The sequence below is a fragment of the Xenopus tropicalis genome, chromosome 5, assembly GCF_000004195.4.
Source record: "Xenopus tropicalis strain Nigerian chromosome 5, UCB_Xtro_10.0, whole genome shotgun sequence".
In the NCBI taxonomy this organism is placed as follows: domain Eukaryota; kingdom Metazoa; phylum Chordata; class Amphibia; order Anura; family Pipidae; genus Xenopus; species Xenopus tropicalis.
Genome location: NC_030681.2, coordinates 111,213,566 through 111,232,879, shown reverse-complemented (window position 1 = coordinate 111,232,879; position 19,314 = coordinate 111,213,566). Strand labels below are relative to the sequence as shown.

Sequence of the window (19,314 nt, the reverse complement as noted above, 5' to 3'; positions counted from 1 at the left end):
CCTCAGAGATCACCTGATCACGTGACATGTATGTGTGCCCTTGGTTTGTTTGTGTGCACTGTGAGTATGATTCCAGGGGTGGCCCTTAGTACTTAAAATGGCAATTTTCTTACATCCCTGTGATTTATATATTTATTAGCAACTGAAAGCTTAGATGTTTACAGTTTAATATAAGTTTCATGTGCAAATCATCACTTGATTGCATTTTTGAAGGCCCTTATTGGCCTTACAGCAACTAGTGAAATGCAATGTCCTTATAAAAAGTGCTACAAGAATATGCAGTGCTGTACAATCTTACCTCAGTACACACAGGAAGGACACATACAATAAATATGATTAATATAAATGTCATGAGACATGGTAGGAAGGAGGCCCCTGCCCTTTAGAGCTTACAATCTAAGTGGGTGGGTAACATACAGGCACAAATTGGAGGGTAAGCGTGCACAAGGTTTGAGGGTTGGCCTTTAAGTGCAGGACTAAACAAAATCATTAAATAATTCGCTAGTGCTTCTGGAGCTATTGAGGTATTATTCTGAGGTATTATTCCTTACAGAGAAATTCAGGGATGGTTGAAAGGTTTAAAACGAGAGAAGACAGTGGGTGTGAATGGTGTAAAAAGATGGTAGCCCTGAGTGGAGCAGAGGAGACAGCCAGGAACATACATTGAGACAAGTGAAGACATGTAGTGAGGAGCATATGAGTGAAGGGCTTTGTAACTTAGTATTTTGTGTGCTATCCTGCTGTAAGGTAATCTAAGTGGGATAGGGTAAGGTCATAGATTTGTGTTTTAGCAGTTACTTGTGAAAGAAAGGGATGTATCCTGGCAATATTGCAGAGAAAAAAGCAGTAGGTTTTGGCAGTGGCATTAATATGATGATGAATGAGAGAGAGAAAGATAATCCTCATCGTCACATTGAGATAAAAAAGGTTGTTCATGTATTTCTTGATTCAGTGATAGAAGCCTTAATAATTTATCACTTTGAGAAACATAGCATTGCAAAGATGTAATTTGTAAGGAATGCATGGTATAAGCTATGGATTTGTGAAAGGGGTGATTAGGCAGTGAGATTTTGGAGACTTATTGAAGAAAAGTTTCACTTAATAAATAAAAATACTTACATACAAGACAAGACCAAAGGAAAGCTTGATTGTGTGGGTTTTAGGGAAGCTGGCTAGATGGCGATGGCAGAGGTAAATGAAAACAATATGTAGAAAGAGCCCATTGGTGTCAGCAGAGATATAATCTGCCCTTGATTTGATATTCAGTGTGCATATTTGTTGGTTTTCTGTTCCCAAGAGCCGTGTCATGCCCAAACCCACCTCCTGCAACCACAGGAGTACGGCCCTAATAAGTGATGGCAGTAGTAGCTCAGCTTCGCACAAAGCTTTTGTTCAATGGAGCTCTTACTTTAATGGCAATGTGTCTGTCTTGTATCTGGTGACAAAGAGATTTATTGTGCAGGCTTACCGTTTTAACTAGTAGAAATCACCTGTGAGCAGGGCACAAAAAGTACATAATTTGGGATTTCCCACTCTTAAGAAACATGAGAGCAATGCTTTTTGTAGCTGTGTCTGTCTGCATATAACTATACTATGATATGTTTTCTGCAAGAAGCATGACTTTGTTATTGTAATAGTTATTAAAGCAAGATATATATATATATATATATATATATATACACACACACTTTTTTTTACAGAATTTTCAAATTTTCTTCCACATGTAAATGTCAAATTCAAATTGCTGTTGTATCAGATAGCACTGTATTATGTGCTCACAATGGCCAATTGATTTGCAGCCTGCTTAAAAATATTTTCAGGCTCAAATTACTTCCGCTATGAACAGATGTATAATTGTGTAAAATCCACATGTGAAGAAAGCCTTTCCAAAAAGCCCAGGCATTAATATTTCTCTATTTGAGACTCTTTTACCGTAAAAAAGCATTGTTCCTTCCTGTTTAGATTCCTTTCTGCCTCAGCTACCTTTAAATGGAATGTTTACTAACATGTACTTTGCTTAAGTCTGTTTTGTACAGAAATATCCATGTGCTACAGTTTCTACGATCCTAGGATCCAGAGAACTTGAGAATTTCAGTTAAAGCAGTTCTAGGTTGATCCTTGAAACCAGAGAATGAGCATATAAAAATAATATAAGATGCAATGCCTCTGTTGGAGTGTAGTCCCAGGACTTGGGACCCCAGAGACAACAAACATAGCCCTAAAGAAGCTTGGGTCAGAAGGCTAGCGGTTTTCTCTCATATACTGTGAAAATATTTGCAGAGCAGTATTAGCAATAACACAAAGCATGAAATTATGCATAAAACAATGGTGAAAGCAGATACCGTCAACTTGTATGTGATATTGATGGTAAATTCCATCAATTTAATTGCAAAGTAATTAGAGGTTTTTGTTATAATGAGATGTGACATAGACCTAGGGGCTGATTTACTAATCCACGAATCCAAATCCGAATGAGAAAAATTCGGATTGGAAAACGAACATTTTGCGACTTTTTCGTATTTTTTGCGATTTTTTCGTCGCCGTTACGACTTTTTCGTAACCGTTACGACTTTTTCATAGCCATTACAAATTTCGGGAATTGTTGCGACTTTTTCATAGCCATTATGACTTTTGTGAATTGTCGTGACTTTTTCATAGCCATTACGACTTTCGCGAATTGTCGCGACTTTTTCGTATTGAGCGCTCGAAAAATTCGTGACAATTCGCTAAAAAGTCGCAAAATACCGATCATTACGAAAAAAACGCATTCGGACGCTTTTCGGACGTTCGTGGATTAGTAAATGTGCCCCCTAGTGTACCAGTGTGTAGACTGGTTAGAGTAGCACAAGCACATGGTTTCATTCCTTTATGGAAAATATTGTAAAAGCCAACTGCACAACTGATACTTTCCTTTATTTGGGAAATGTGGCTGTAGTACTAATGCCTCTCATCTCAACACATGCCTTTGCTTGGGCGCCATCAAAATTTTCTGTCCCACCTGATCAATGAGATGACCGATATCCAAGCCTTTTACGTTATCGGTCGTCTCGTCAATCCACCATACATGCACTGAATATTGTACGAAACCTCATTTTGTGTGATAATATTGGTGCATATATGGCCAGCTTTACACATGGATGTGTCTGTGGGGTTGTTTCTAGGCTTGTCTGTGCAATACTTGTTATTAATTATAAATACATTTTAATTATAAATACATTTTAAATTAGCTAACAATACACTGTGATTTGTTTTGAGATTTTTGCTTTTATTCATTGCCCTAAATATTTTGAGGCAGTTTGTATAAATCCCTTAAATCTGGAGCATATTATGGTAGAAGAACTTTTAAATGTATTTTTTCACTGATATGCATTACTGATTTAGTTCTTGCAAAGCAGGTTAAATGCACTGTAACTATATAATATACTTGTGGTTGCACTAGTGTTTCATCTTTATTTGTCCTTTTGTGTTTTCTATTTGCTGTAATTTTTTTTTTTTTAAATAGAGTTGATTCCTGACAATTTATAATTTTTCTCTCTCTCTGTCTTTATCTGTTTCTTCCTCATTACTAGAGAGAAAATAGTTTCAGTAAGAAACACACATTCGATTTAGCTGTTTAACAAACAGATGCACAAGCAACAATTTCCGGACTGCGTGTTCTCTGATAATCCAGCTGTGTACATTCTTCTTGGTTTTGGTCATGTCTCAAAACATTTTTCCATATGAACAATCATTACTACCTTACAAACCAAGCAAGCCATGGCATGGTCTTCTAGACTTCTGTGCTATTATGATTTATTAACACACAAGAGCACATGTTTTTTTCTGGTATTCATATGTTCTTTAAGAATGTATTTTTTCTGCTTAAAACTGGGATCTAGAACCTGTCAATCTCTATCTTTGGGGACCAAAGATAGTCAGGTTTTCCTGTGGTAGGCTGCCAGAATTATAGTATCAACTGTTATGTTCTTATGTATGGAGAATATTAATAATAAGTTTAATTATTATATATTTAATTCATTATTATTCCTTTGCTTGCCACACATGAACCGATACCATCTGATGCCACTCCACTATTTTTTTTTTTTTCATTTTTGTGTTTTGTATTAGGAGATAATAATTTCCATCTTTTGCATTTAATTAAAGGGTGTTCTTTTACAAGTTTCCTTTACAACTTTTTTACAAGTTGGGAAAAGTCAGGCCTTGAAGTATTTCAAAGGTATGTAGGGGTACCACCAAGGACTCTGCTTTTAAAGGTGTCCATACATGGCAGAGTCCTTCAGACTGATTCTGCAGCTTATCTGCCTGTGCATGGGGCCTCCTGATGGGCCTCCCCGATTGATATCTAGGGAAGAAATTGTCCAGGTGTCGATCAAGCAGATTTGATTTTTCAGTCAGATCGGGTACTGCGTCTGCTCATGTCCCCGGTTCGACGGCTCCTCATTAGCTGCTTAGTAATAAATGAAATTGTTTAGAGTGTCATTGTGGCTATCTAGCCCATATATAAACATGTTAATAAAAGAACATATATCTGCTGGTAATTAAGGTTTGAAGAATGGAGTGGTGGCCTGAAGGTGGAAGAGACCACATGAAAATTTCTTCTTACATTTTCATATGGAACATACTACATTTTCAGAATGGTTCTGTGTGGAAATAATCCCAAACTCACACATGAATGAGCCATAACTAAACCCGAATCATTCACATTTGGAAATTCTAGCATGTCCAGAAAGTACTCAGTTTGGTACTCTCTTTGAAATGCAGTTTCAGGTATGAAAACTGAAGGCCTAGCAGATCAGTGCAAGTTAATAAATTGTGTCCTCATGTTGGGATGCTAATTGCTGTACATCTACAAGCGAGTGTCACATTAAAGGCCTAGTCAGGAGCTTTATTGTGTTTGTTATTGTGTTGTTGACATTTTGCATTGTTAACTCCATACCAGGAAATTGGGCACATACTGGGAGGCAGATAAGCTGCCTCTTGGGGTTGCAGTCCATATAGAAAATCATTATGTTTTTTTAATTGTTATGCATGCAGTTCTAGCAAAACATAGGGTCTAAGTCGTAAATTATGGCAGAAGTTCTATACGCTAAAATGCACTTTTTTCGGTACGGTACTGCTTTGCCAAGCATTTTACAAATCTCTATGAATTAGGATCTCTGGTTATAGGTTTGTGCAGAAATTCTTTCTTTTCTTTCTTAGTTTAGGGAGCGTGATCATATCAGCAGAGGGTGGGCTAAATAAACCCTACACATTTAATACCGTTTTTCTCAATGTCCTTTAAAACACAAGTTTATTGCAGTAAATGATACATGTGAGGATTCAGCAGAAAGGGCGTGAAACAGATCTGCAGACCTAGGGGGAGATTCATTAAGACACAAATGCTCCGAGTGTATTTTCACCAATTTTTCGCGCTTGCGCGACTTTTTTGGTACGCCTGCGCAACTTTTTTGTACGCTTGCACGAAAAAATCGGAAAGGTTCTGCCGCTGTTTATAATCGTTCAGTACGAAAATTTAGTGACTTTCGGATCGATAATACAATATTATCGTGACTAATACGATTTTTTCGTAAGGATTTTCGTGATATTTTTGAAAGTATCCAATCCGAATTTTTCCCATTCGGGATTCGAACTCGTGTTTTAATGAATCGGCCCCCTAGTCTCACTTATAATGGTGAACTCTTTGCCCAGTCTCTGCTATGCTTGTGTAATATATAAGCAGTCCAACACACTTTATTATATAATTAGACATTTTTTGTAGGGGGCCAGCATCAATTGCAAATGATCTCTTTTTTGTTCTTTTTTTTTTTTTTAAAAAAAGTCAGTTACAAAATTTGGGTGTGTTGCCATTGGCCAATGAAGCAGCGATGATAGCTGCCTGTCACACAGACCATATGTATAGAACAGTGATCCCCAACCAGTGGCTCGGGGGCAACATGTTGCTCCCCAACCCCTTGGATGTTGCTCTCAGTGCCCCCAAACCAGGCAGTTATTTTTGAATTCCTGACTTGGAGGCAAGTTTTGGTTGAATAAAAACAAGACTTACTACCAAATAAAGCCCCTGTAAGCTGATAGGGTGCATAGAGGCTCCCTAATAACCAATCATAGCCCTTATTTGGCTCCTCCGTGAACTTTTATGGTGCTTGTGTTGCTCTCCAAGTCTTTCTACATTTGACTGTGGCTCACGAGTAAGAAAGGTTGGTGATCCCTGGTATAGAACCTCTATAAACTGTGGCTCATACATTTAACTTGGTAAGTCAGATGGAATGACACTCTGAATTGTCTGTTTTATCCATCTGCCTTCCACTTTGCCTGAGGACTTTTAAACTGTATTAGCATACTGCAGATATAATATTCCCTCAGATACTACACTGGGAATGGAACATTTTTTTAAACACATTTGTCCACTTTTTTACCAGAAGCAAGTTCCCTTAAACAGCTTTATTGCCAACAGAGAAATATTGGTTTATGGTCCCTTGCTCCCCCTGTGCTATACATGGGTGTTATATGAATTAAACGTCTTAAGTTACTGCTTTAGGGATACCTGGAGGCTGGGCATTGTTTTGTGGTACTTTTATAGGGGGATTGCACACCTGTGTTTAACATGAACCCAGTAAAAGATCTGAGAATGTGTTAATCCTATTGTTTTCCAGTAGCTGAGTGAGTTTAATGCCATACTGTCAAGCAAAAATACGGAATTTTACCACCAGTTTCCTGTGAAATAAAGTAGTGAAAATTGAGTTTTTGCAAATCACATTGGATAGCTTCGTATTAATTTCATTTAGAATTATTGTAAGTTGACATGGAGGCCACAATTATTGTCTGGAAATGCAGCAGTCCATGTGGATGGGATGCACCGAATCCACTGTTTTGGATTTCGGCCAAACCATGAATCCTTTGTGAAAGATTTGGCCGAATAATGAACCAAATCTGAATCCTAATTAGCATATGCAAACTAAGTCACAAAAAGCTTAAAAGGAACTGTGCGCGCAAAAAATTTTCAACTTCTGCGTTAATGAAGTAAAAAGTCACATGATTTTAAGGATGCAGTTCAGCCAGGACCACGGATTCAGCCGAATCCGAATCCTGCCGAAAAAGGCAGAATCTTGGCCGAATCCCCTAACCAAATCCCTAACCAATATGTTTTGGGACATTCATTGTAGGCAGTTTTGTTTTCTATTAAATTTCTTCTGGTTGCTTTATCTGGGGAACATCAGTGGCAAATTAGCCTCTCAGTACTTTGATTCTATATAAATGAGGTGCAGTGGGTACACACAGGCCAAGGCCATCCAACATTACTTCTTGCTTGACATATTTTATATAATCTGAAATGTATTTTATTATGCTGCTGTTTTGGAGAGGATGAAACACTTCTTAAACCCTCAGGAAATAACAGTTTTCATTTTAAAATAACAATTCATGTTTTACTTTCTAGAAAGGCAGCTGAGGATAATTCTCCATGAATGTACGTCACAATGATGATGACCGACCAAATGCCACTGGATCTGCCACCCATGCTGAATGGGGAGGTAGCGATGATGCCGCATCTACTAAATGGAGATGGATCACAGCAGGTTGGTAAAAAGAAAAAAAAAAACAAAAAGAGCAATGAATTTAATTGAACTGAAATAATTTGGTGTTCGATACAGGCTTCCAGCAGAATGTTCACTTGGAAATCCATTACTGTCATTGAAATTACCCCAGACAATTTGGAATTTATTGCACGCTGATGGATGGATTTTGTTGAGGTGGGAAACTCATTTTGGCTCACAGTTAAACTCAAACTTTAGATGATTTGTCTGCTAACTTCACAAGTTCCTTGGAACTGACAGTGACATATTGCCACCATAGCCGAAGGTCAGATAATAAACCCTTGGGATCCAGAGACACTATGGTGTCTCAGACACAAGTGTTTTAGTGCTGTACACTGACACAGTGACAAACATTTAAAGACTGTGTATATATGACTGTAATATATATATATATATATATATAGGCAAACAGAGATTGAAAAAAAAAAAAGAAGCAGAGAGGCAAGGTGTAAAATTCAATACATCACCTCTATTATTAGAAAAATGTACAGAGTTTAGGTAGTTTTTTTTTTTTTTTTTTTTTTTTGAAAATAAGCACTTTTAAAAGGCACTGTTATAAAAATGAAGACCATACAATTAACATAGTAATAAATCAGTGCTATTTTAAAAAATTAGATAAATAATGAGTAGTGAATGCCAGTAGTTTTAGTTTTGATTGAGGTCAAAATAAGTTCTGAAATTGTCGTGGTGGCCATTTGTTTGAATATGTTCAGAAATTAGTGTAGCATCACTAATAATGTTTTTACTGAGAATCCAAAATATTTTTATTGGAAATACATTAAAGAGTCTCTTATGACCACATCATCTGTTTTTGATTTACACACACACACACACACACAAATGAAAATGCAAAAATTCTCTTAACCTAATGTTACAGTTTTGCGAGAGATTTTGCAATTGGGGACAGTTCTAATCTGAAGTGTCATATTTTAATATTATAGGTGTCCTTATGAACTCTTTTTATGTTTATATGGTTATTTATTATTAGAATCCAGGTGAAAAGATTCTTAGGTCTGCTGGGGTAATCTCTCAAATCTTCCATTTTCTTTCTGAAATGACATGTGGTTGGTCCACATATCATTTGGGGTTGAGGAGTAATACACCATATAACCAAAAAGTCTCTGGACACGTCTCCTATCTTATCCTGACACATAGTTATATAAAGTTAAACCTCGGTTTGTTGCAAAAAAGCCTTTCGGAAAAGACTTTCCACTAAATGTTGGAACAAAACTGGTGGGATTTGCTTCCATTCAGCATTGCTTTCAACAAACCCACTCTTATTCTGTTATCCAGGGGTCCCCAACCTTTCTTACTAGTGAGCCACAGTCAAATGTAAAAAGACTTGGAGAGCAACACAAGCATCATAAAATTTCTTGGGGGGGGGGCAAATAAGGGCTAAGATTTGCTATTAGGTAGCCTCTATGCACACTATCAGCTTACAGGAGTAAAAGGTAATATGTGTTTTTGTGCAATCAAGTGTCCCAGCTCTTCAACTGATAAGAATGTGGTGCTCTATCCTTACACAGTGCTGCCAGGAGTATAATCTAAATATTGATTTGCAGTGTATAGATGGCACTCATGAAAGGCAACGTGCTATAAATTTGTGATATTTATTGTAATCTCGGGGGGTTGTCCCCATTTTTCAAGTTTTCACTAGTGAAAACAGATGTAAAAAATATTGCATCAATAAATTTCAAGTGTGAGATGGTTTTCTCATGGGAAGGTATAAAAATCTCTTAATAGCTTTTTTTGTACAGGTGTTGGTTCTTTTTTCTGGAAACCCAATGCAAAATACAGAAAAGCCATTTTCTGCAGAGTCCAGGTTAAGCAATAATTCTGTTTTTTACATCACAACATTTTTCTCTGTAATAATAAAACAGTACCTTGTAATAAATCATAAAAAGTAAGCATAAATCCATTTTGGCTGCAAAACAAACCTGTTGGGTTTATTTAGTGTTTAAATGTTTTTTAACCTCTGGTCCCAAGCATTCTGGGTTACCATATTGTCAGGCCAAACAAAGGTAATATTATCTGGGACCTTACAGCCCTCTTGCACTTCAGTTAAATGCTCTACTACACTAAACCAGGATGTAAAGGTATGGGACCTGTTATCCAGAATGCTTGGGACCTTTGGCTTACCGGATAAGGGATATTTCCAGAATTGGGATCTCCATACCTTAAGTCTACAAAAAAAATATTTAAACATTACTTAAACCCTATAGGATTGTTTTGCTTACACTAGAGATTCATTATATCTTAGTTGGGATCAAGTACAATGCACTGTTTTATTATAACAAAGGAAATCTTTTTAAAATTTTTTAATTATTTGATTAAAATGGAGTCTATGGGAGATCTGGGTTTCTGGATAACTGATCCCATACCTGTACTTGAATTAAAGCATGACATTGTGCCATAAATAAAATGTGCATCTGGTTGATTCAGAAGGTTGTGTTCTCACTTAATCAGAGTCTGAGTTAAATAAACCTTTAACTGTACTGCTATTCCACATCCTCTGTTCTATTTTTAAGAGTCTGCTCTACAGTTAGAATGACATGTATGATTCAAGAAAGTGACGCGCCACAGAGTCTGCCAGGGTGTGACTCATGCTACAATATACAGTAAGGGTATGATGCAAAGGCTCATGCTGTTTTATCCGTGTTTAATTCTGGGAAAAGTTGGCAACACATTTGGCCAGTTAATCAAAGCCTCTCACCTTCTTAAAATAATTTGTTACTCATTGATACATCCTACGTTTAGTGTCATGTCATACCAGCACCAGGTTTGGGAAGCAATATTTCTGCAATACCGAGTGCCATATATTTAAGATCCTTCATTTTACTGCTGTTTTCTATATAGTCCAGCCTATGCAGGTTTGAGGTGTATAAAATAAAATACATTTGAATCAAGGTTGAAGATAGAAAGGATGCACTTGCATTTTGTGTTTCAGTCACTGCAAGAGCCATTTTGCTTTCACAATGTTATCAGTGCAAGCCAGAATTGCCAGGAACATCCAAAATGGCTTTTGGGGTGATCAGAAGTAATACTCAATGCTACCTACTTTAATCTAGTTTACTGTGGCACAAAACTCACAACCGTGAAAGGTGCTAAAACAGGTGCATTTTGTGTCATGGTATGGACCCACTAAAAGTTATTTAAATGTTGTTTCCTTCAGTCTTTACACAGCAAACAGGAAGGTGCCATTTTGTGAACACTGTTAGTAAGGCAAGCTTTGCATCATGACAAAATCTTGTTTATGTGCCAAAATTGTGCCGATGCCCATGCACTGGCTACACAAATAGGTGAGGAGGGAGGGGAAATGTAGTAAGGGCAGTGACATCTAGAAGGGCTGAATGGAAAGTGAAAGCAATATCATTGGCCTCTGTGATCCCATAATAAGTCTACTCCTTGGCAAATATATATATATATATATATATATATATATATATATATAACAAAGGTTGTTTACTACAAAGTTTGCAAAATTTAATTTTAGTTTATGTGGGAATTATTCAGAGATTGTGCATTTTTAAAAAGCATCCAGTTACATATAAGGCAATGCCTTTTCAATACCAGCTTGGTCTTTTTATGTTGGCCTACCAGGCTGCTTGGGATACACTGGTGAACTTAGGAGTACAACTGGAATGCTTGTCCTGATTGATTGCAGGCCAACATTTTTTTTAAATGGTTAATAAAGATATATGTAAGATCTAATGTGAATGGAAAACAATCTCTCTAGATGAAAGTAACTGCATATACTAATATATGATATGACAATATTAGTTTTACAGTCTCTCCATATTTCATTTTGTGACCCCCTGCATCTACATTTAAATGCTAATAATAAAAGTGTTGGATAGGATAACTTACTGACTGAAGGTGGGAAGTGAGATGAACACTTGATGAAGATGAGCATTTACTTGATATGTTTTTGTTCCTGCTTGGCAACTGAAAAGCTGTAGTTTGGCATAGACAAACACAAAGTTACTAGTAGGAAATATGTGTTTTAAAATATGTTACTATGCAAGTAAAAATTATGAAATGATTGTCTTACCTGCAGGGTAAGGCTTTATAATGGTTTCTGGACACAGTAGATGTAGGCCTGGTGCATTGGTTATGTTAGTACACATGACAGCTATGACAGCTGATCAGGCACTATAACCCACCAACAATTTCTCCTTATATCTTGCCCTTCTCCCACCCACACATTGTCTTGTGTTTACCCTGTAACTCTCAGTTACTCTCAAGTTTCTCTTGCACAATTACTTCTCAGTCACTGACATATAATGACAATGACACTAGCAGAAGGAGTATCCACTGAAGACCATATGATGAATACCTCCCTGTTTTCTGATTGGCTTTGGGCCCTTTTTAAAAACCATCACAAAAGTTTCTCAGAACTCTGGCAAAACATTATTTTGGCCACATATTTGGAAATTGTTAAGCCAGTGACAAACCACTGAAGCATTTGGCTCATTTTAAGAGTGGATGTGTCAGTATGTTGATTTGTGTGAGTGCATGTGATGTGAGTGTTCATCATCTGGCAAGTAAGTATCCCAAGTTTTATAAGAAACATGCAGTACTCTTTCATTGTAATGGACAGTGGGTAGAACTCCCCAGGCTCGATGGGATGCTAGTGGGAGCTTTCCCCTTTTGCTGAATGTTTAGTGCAGCTGTCTGTGTACAGCATTGTGCTCGCCCTATCACAGTGCCAGAACACCACAGTGTGTCTAGGGATATTTTATTTGCAATAAGAAAAGAAAGAGCAGGAATATTAAAAAAAACATTTTTAAGTAGTTACAGTCATATGAAAAAGTTTGGGAACCCCTCTTAATTCTTTGGAGTGTTGTTTATCATTGGCAGAGCTTTCAAAGTAGCAACTTCCTTTTAAAGTGATACTGACACGAAAAAACAACTTTTTAAAATATGAATCTACATAAAAAGTTGCCTATAGGTCGTGTTGATAATTTTTTGCTGATAGGTTTGCTTTTGTAAGTAATTGTTACTTGAAATCCCAAAACCTGACTGTTTTGCCAGCCTGACTGTCCCTTCTCAGCCTGACAGTTATAGCTTCTAATGCTAACGGCCTCCTGCTGGACAAATATGGCAGCCCCCTCATAGAGGAACATGGGGGATCAGATAGGGAATGTAAAAGCTTGGACAAATACTTTTATGGCAAAATTATAAATAGCATGCAAAGGCAATGTTATAAAAAAGGTTTGATTTCTGGTGTCAGTATCACTTTAATATATAACATGCCTTATGGTAACAGTAGTATTTCAACAGTGACAAAGTTTATTGGATTAACAGAAAATGTGCAATATGCATCTCACCCCAACAGAGATATTACATCAATACTTAGTTGAGCCTCCCTTTGCAATGTAACAGCCTCTAGACGCCTCCTATAGCCTTTGATGAGTGTCTGGATTCTGGATGGTGGTATTTTTGACCATTCGTCCATACAAAATCTCTCTAGTTCAGTTAAATGGGATAGTTGCCAAGCATAGACAGCCTGCCTCCAATCATCCCATAGATTTTCGATGATATTCAAGTCGGGGGACTGTGACGGCCGTTCCAGAATATTGTACTTCTCCCTCTGCATAAATGCCTTTGTAGATTTCCAACTGTGTTTAGGGTCATTGTCTTGTTGAAATATCCAACCCTTGTGTAACTTCAACTTTGTGACTGATGCTTGAACATTATCCTGAAGAATTTGTTGATATTGGGTTGAATTCATCTGACAATTGACTTTAACAAGGGCCCCAGTCCCTGAACGAGCCACACTGCCCCACAGCATGATGGAACTTCCACCAAATTTGACAGTAGGTAGCAGGTGTTTTTCTTGGAATGCGGTGTTCTTTTTCCACCATGCAGATGCGCAAATAACTCAATTTTTGTCTCATCAGTCCAAATCACTTTGTTCCAAAATGACTGTGGCTTGTCTAAATGAGCTTTTGCATACAACAAGTGACTCTGTTTGTGGCATGAGTGCAGAAAGGGCTTCTTTCTCATAACCCTGCCATACAGACGCTCCTTGTGCAAATTGCACTGAATTGTAGAACAATGTACAGATACACCATCTGCAGCAAGATGTTCTTGCAGGTCTTTGGAGGTGATCTTTGGGTTGTCTGTAACCACTCACAATCCTTCATATGCCGCTCCTGTATTTTTCCTGGCCTGTCAGACCTGGGTTTTACAGCAACTGTGCCTGTGGCCTTCCATTTCCTAATTACATTCCTTACAGTTGAAACAGTTTAAACCTCTGAGATAGCTTTTTGTAGCCAGGGCCGGATTTCTCTGTGAGGCGCCCCGAGGCCGCCCCTGTAGCTGTCCTCCTCTGCGCATGCGCGAACGCTCCCGCTCCCCAGTGCGCATGCGCAAATGCTCCTTTAAACTCCCATACGGAGCAGTGGGGAGAGGTCCCAACTGCTCCGCATGGGAGCCAAATTTAAAAATGTTCTTGCGGCGGGGCGGCATGCCGCCCCTAAACTTCTGCCGCCCTAGGCCCGGGCCTTTGTGGCCTTTCCACAAATCCGGGCCTGTTTGTAGCCTTAGGGCTCTGGCACACGAGGGAGATTAGTCACCCGCGACAAATCTCCCTTGTTGCGGGCGACTAATCTCCCCGATATGACATAGCATACGCGGCGGCGCATTTGCCGAAGTTGCCCCTCGAGGCGTATGCCATCCCACTGGCGATGTACAATTTCGCCGGTGGGATATCGGGGAGATTAGTCGCCCGCAACAAGGGAGATTTGTCGCGGGCGACTAATCTCCCCGTGTGCCAAAGCTCTTAACCCCTAAACCATGAGACTGAACAATATTTGTTTTCAGATCTTTTGAGAGTTGCTTTGAGGATCCCATGCTGTCACTGCAGAGGAGAGTCAAACAGAAGCACAACTTGCAATTGGTTACCTTAAATACCTTTTCTCATGATTGGACACCTGCCTATGAAGTTCAAGGCTTACGGAGCTATTCCAACCAATTTGGTGTTTCTAGTAATCAGTATTGAGCAGTTACATGCATTCAAATTTGCAAAATTACAAGGGTAACAACTAGTTTTTCACTTTTGATTTCATACAACTAAATACTGCTTCACTAAAATCTTTGTTCAGAAAGCACCCCAGTACTCAGATGTTCCTCGGAAATAAAATACATACCACTGTTATCTTTTTTGTTGAAAGTAGAGTAAATTATTATGCAGGCTGAGAGGGGTTCCCAAACTTTTTCATATGACTTTATAACTAAAAACAAAGCATATTAGGTGATCTTACCCTAAGTATATTGCTTATGTATTATATACAACATAAAGGATGTAGTACAGGAATGTGATGGTATTTGGATATTATTCAGAATACTTGGGATGCCAGGTTTTACTGATACAGAGTTCAGTAGTTTGAGAAGGGTTTTTATCATGTAGGTGCGTATGAATTACATTTGACCCCTATTTACAGCCACGTGAGAATTAAAGCCATTGTCTTTGAACGACTATCTGTTCTGCAAATGTGGGGCCTACATGCTTAATGGCAGCACCCATTTGCTACATATAGTAGAAACCCCATTTGACGTTTTTCAGGGGACCAGAAAAAAATGGTGCAAAATCTGGGAAAATGTAAAATCAGGGAAGTTTATATGTGTTATATATTAGTGGGACCAAAAAACAATGGTGTAAAATGCAGGAAACGTAAAATCAGGGTATGTAAAATTGAGGTTTCACTGTAATAGCTTTTTCATAAAAGCAGTTTTAAAGATTCTAAAACAAACACACTATTTACTAGTGCATGGGAAAATGTAAAATCAGGGAAGTTTATATGTGTTATATATTAGTGGGACCACAAAACAATGGTGTAAAATGCAGGAAAACGTAAAATCAGGGTATGTAAAATTGAGGTTTCACTGTAATAGCTTTTTCATAAATGCAGTTTTAAAGATTCTAAAACAAACACACTATTTACTAGTGCAGGTTAATGCATGGAAAACCTGTTTCCATTACTGGCTCTGTAAACTAATTTACATCTTAAGATCTTTTAAGTTTGTTTGCTGTTATTAACTGAGTCAAGTCATTTTGTGGCTTTGCCATATCACATTGGAGGAGAAACATGGACTCACCTCAAGCTGCAATTTTATATCTATAATACATAAAAGTGCTAAATATCTAGTAAAATATATCTGGTTTTGTCATTCTTAAGTACACTGGTGACACCTACCCACAGGCAGATATGATTTTTGTTTTTTACATAAAAGTATGCATGCAAATTTGATATTACAGTCTAAGCCATTTATAAACACTGGGTACATTTGACCGGGACAGTACATCATGGGATCCAATCAAATAATTTATTTTATTATTTAACCTGCAGCTTGCTAAAAAAAAATAATTAATCAGCGGTTACTGCCCAGGTGCAAATTTGCCTCCTGTGTATAAATAAGCCCTAGACCTCTGGAGTGGTTTGTTACCAACAGTGCACAACCTCAACTGTCTCTGCCTTTCATTAATAACTTGGTTAAATTTGCTTCTAGATAGCGTTATACTTTTATTTAAGAGATATGTAGTTTCTTTTTCAGGGCTTGGGATATCATGAATATTTATTATCTAAGGCTTCACTGAACACAATACAAACCCAAACAAGACTCTGTTTAGAGAGTAGATTAAAAAGATGGCTAAACTCAGCAGACCAAAAATAACAGATATTGCATTTAATTTTTTGGTGTTACTAATCCTTTTTAGTAGCATTCTGTAACCTGCTGTCAGGCATGGTATATCAGTAAAGTCTCTGTTCTAATAAAAAGTGAATTTTTTTTTTAAAGGGAATGAAATTTACAGAAATAAAAATGCCATGCTGCCAAAACTCAGTTTCAGTGTAACCCCCTCTCTTCATTGCATCCAGGAAATAATACACTTAGGGGCCTATTTATTATGGTATGTAAAATGATGTGTCCTGCGTGGGGGCACAGGGTACTTGATATATATTTGCATACCCTGCAACCCAGGGCGATTAACCTTGTTAATGATAAACCCCAAAAGCTAAATATAAAGGACTTCGTTACTGGAGCAGTAACGTTTTGGGGTCTGGATACCTTTCTAAATAAGGCTTTTTATTATGGTAGCATAGCAGTACAAATAAGTTATAAATAAATATTAACTCCCCTTTAAACTAGAGTTTGGAAAATATGTGTGTTTTTACCGCAGTACTTCACCCCTTTGTTAATCAGTGTTGTTACTAACAACATTTATTGATTAGGATAACAAAGTTACAGTACTTTTCCTGGCAGAACCTGCTGAGACCTACAGTAAATCAATGGAAATGGCACAAAACTTAGATCATTCTAGGTCATGTTTGTCTCAATCAAACTCTCAGTAGATGTTGCACAGCGATTGAGTCTCTGTTTGATAAGAATGTATACACAGAGCTAGATATACAGCAGACAGCAATGACTGGCAACATTTTATATTTTTGATTTGTTCTGGTATTATTTTAATAAGAAGAATTTTATGTCACATATGGTGTTTTCTGCAACAGTGGAGAAGAGAAGTTGCACTTAGTACCGCAGTACCAGAGGATCTCCTGGTGGGCCCCAGCCTAGGATAATCAACCCATCCTTACTGCCATCATGGGCCTTTATAAAAACATACAGTATCCCATTAGACACTATCTATATCTCATTTCTTTGAGGGTGGGCCAAGGATGTAACATTCTCTGGTGGATCCTAGGAGACACAGTCTGACACTAAAACCTTCCACTTGCCCCTCTGGTGGGACTAGTGGAACTCACTTTGTAGGGACTTTTTATATCTGGCCAGGTGGTTCAGTAGTGTGGCTTTTCATATATGGGTGTGTACAGTGTGCATCTTGGGCATTGCCTAAAACATCATGATTTACAGGTATGCAAGATGTGTATGACAGGTATACTAAAACTATTTTGCAGTGTTTTCTCATCATCAGTAAGGGCAGAATGATGCAGTCAGGAGAGGTAGGCTGAATAAGTACTCAGCAAGAACACAGTGGTGGCACTAATACATCTACTTTTGAAGCAAGTATATTGAATATGTGGCCCTTGAGCTTTTGTGGAACAGATTTTACATGAGGTAGGGTACTGGGAACTGTACCAACATCAGCAGGAGGGCTGCATATTGCAAATATTTCCCCAAAAGCATACTTTAATTAGATTCTCAATATACGCATCAACAATATTTATGTCTTTGGAATAATATTAATGTAAGATTACAATACATATACAAATCAAAGTAAAAATATATTTCTTCAGTTTACATAGTTTTGCTGTGACTGGTCTTGTTTAGACTACAAGTCAGATTGGTTTATATTCAGGCATCAAACTGTACTGAACTTTGTATTGCTACTTAATAAACCACTTTAAACTTAAAAGAATATGGTCGTTGTGGTAACGTTATGTCCAGATTTTGTTGTGATTTAGTTTTGGCTATAAAATCTGAAATATTAAGTTTATCTTAATAACAGTATGGGATTCTTTTTTACTGATACTATTGACCAGAGTTATAGTACTTTAGAAAAGGAATGTGGTTTGTCATCTCTAGGGATTATCTTCTTCCTCTGCCTGATAGGACTAACACAGTGAGTGGCATACAATTGAAGGAATATGTTTGTTATATACCTGCCACACTTTCCCTATAAATAAAGATAAGCATCCAACAGAGAGACTTATGGAAAATACATGTTTCATACCTACCAACATTGTGCATCAAAATACAATAATTTTATCTAAATTCCTGCTCAGTCAGACCACAACAGGGATCAGCCTTAGCTGCACCTATTTCTCACACCATTTTCTACAAGGCAAAGTGGCCTTTTGGGGGTATATGTACTGCGGAATTAAGATGGAACTACCACAGGTCACATACAGTAAATACAGTATATGCTTCTGCATTTGGTGCACAGTTCAGTAACTGATGGGGACTGCAAATATTTCCTTTGCACTTATCACCCACATCTTTGGAATACATTTTTACTGCACATTCCAGTATTTTTTCATCACCACTTCAGATGCATCCACCCTGATGCATCAACTTCACTGGTCTCCTAAGCTACAAATACCAATATGCTGTGTCCATAGCACCTACTATACCACTTCAACTGTCTATCCATAACTTCTTCCTTTGATATACTGTTACACTTCCCTACTTAGATTATAGGGTCCATAGGGGAGGGCCAAATAATTTGCTTATGCTGCATCTATGGGAGTGTATTTATTTATTTATTTTCTGTTATAGTTGTTTATAGTCATAGGTAAAGTTTCTACAATAAAGAGCCTAGGCTGTTCTCATTGTCTCACTAACAAGCTAGCAACAAGCTATCTATCAACTTCCACCCCACTCCTAGCACTGCCTCTTTAAGATACCAGTGAGTCCTGGGCAAATTTTCATGGGTAGGCCCATAGTTCTTTACAAAATATGTGATAGAATAGACCTCAAGCACATGAATTAAAGTTTATTAAAAAATAGGCAGGAAGTAAAGAAATGCTGAAGCAGACATGATCCCCAGGTGTGCTGCCCTGGACCAACAGTAATGGGAGGAGAAAAATGACAAAATGTTGATGCCACAGGCAAGTCAGTTATATGAACCATACTGTAGAGCTTGTCCAGTTTTGACTTCTGTCAAATGCTATTCAAGATGAAAGTGTGCCAGTAGGTTCCCTTCCTGGTGGGCCCTGGGCAAATGCCCCTTTTTATCCATTTATTGAGATGGCCTTGCTCC

At 37.7% G+C, this 19,314-nt stretch overlaps 1 protein-coding gene across 2 annotated transcripts in view; it reads left to right on the top strand.

Moving 5' to 3' along the window:
* Positions 1-19,314, top strand: part of fndc3b (fibronectin type III domain containing 3B) — a 178,240-nt gene that overhangs the window by 28,671 nt on the left and 130,255 nt on the right. The window contains exon 2 of one of the 2 annotated variants that reach the window (XM_012963399.2): positions 7,437-7,571. In XM_012963399.2, the coding sequence (XP_012818853.2) occupies positions 7,461-7,571 (111 nt within the window). In that variant the 5' untranslated portion in view covers positions 7,437-7,460. Of the gene's footprint in view, positions 1-7,432; positions 7,572-19,314 lie in introns of both variants that reach the window. The other variant, XM_002931571.3, reaches the window with a different exon arrangement.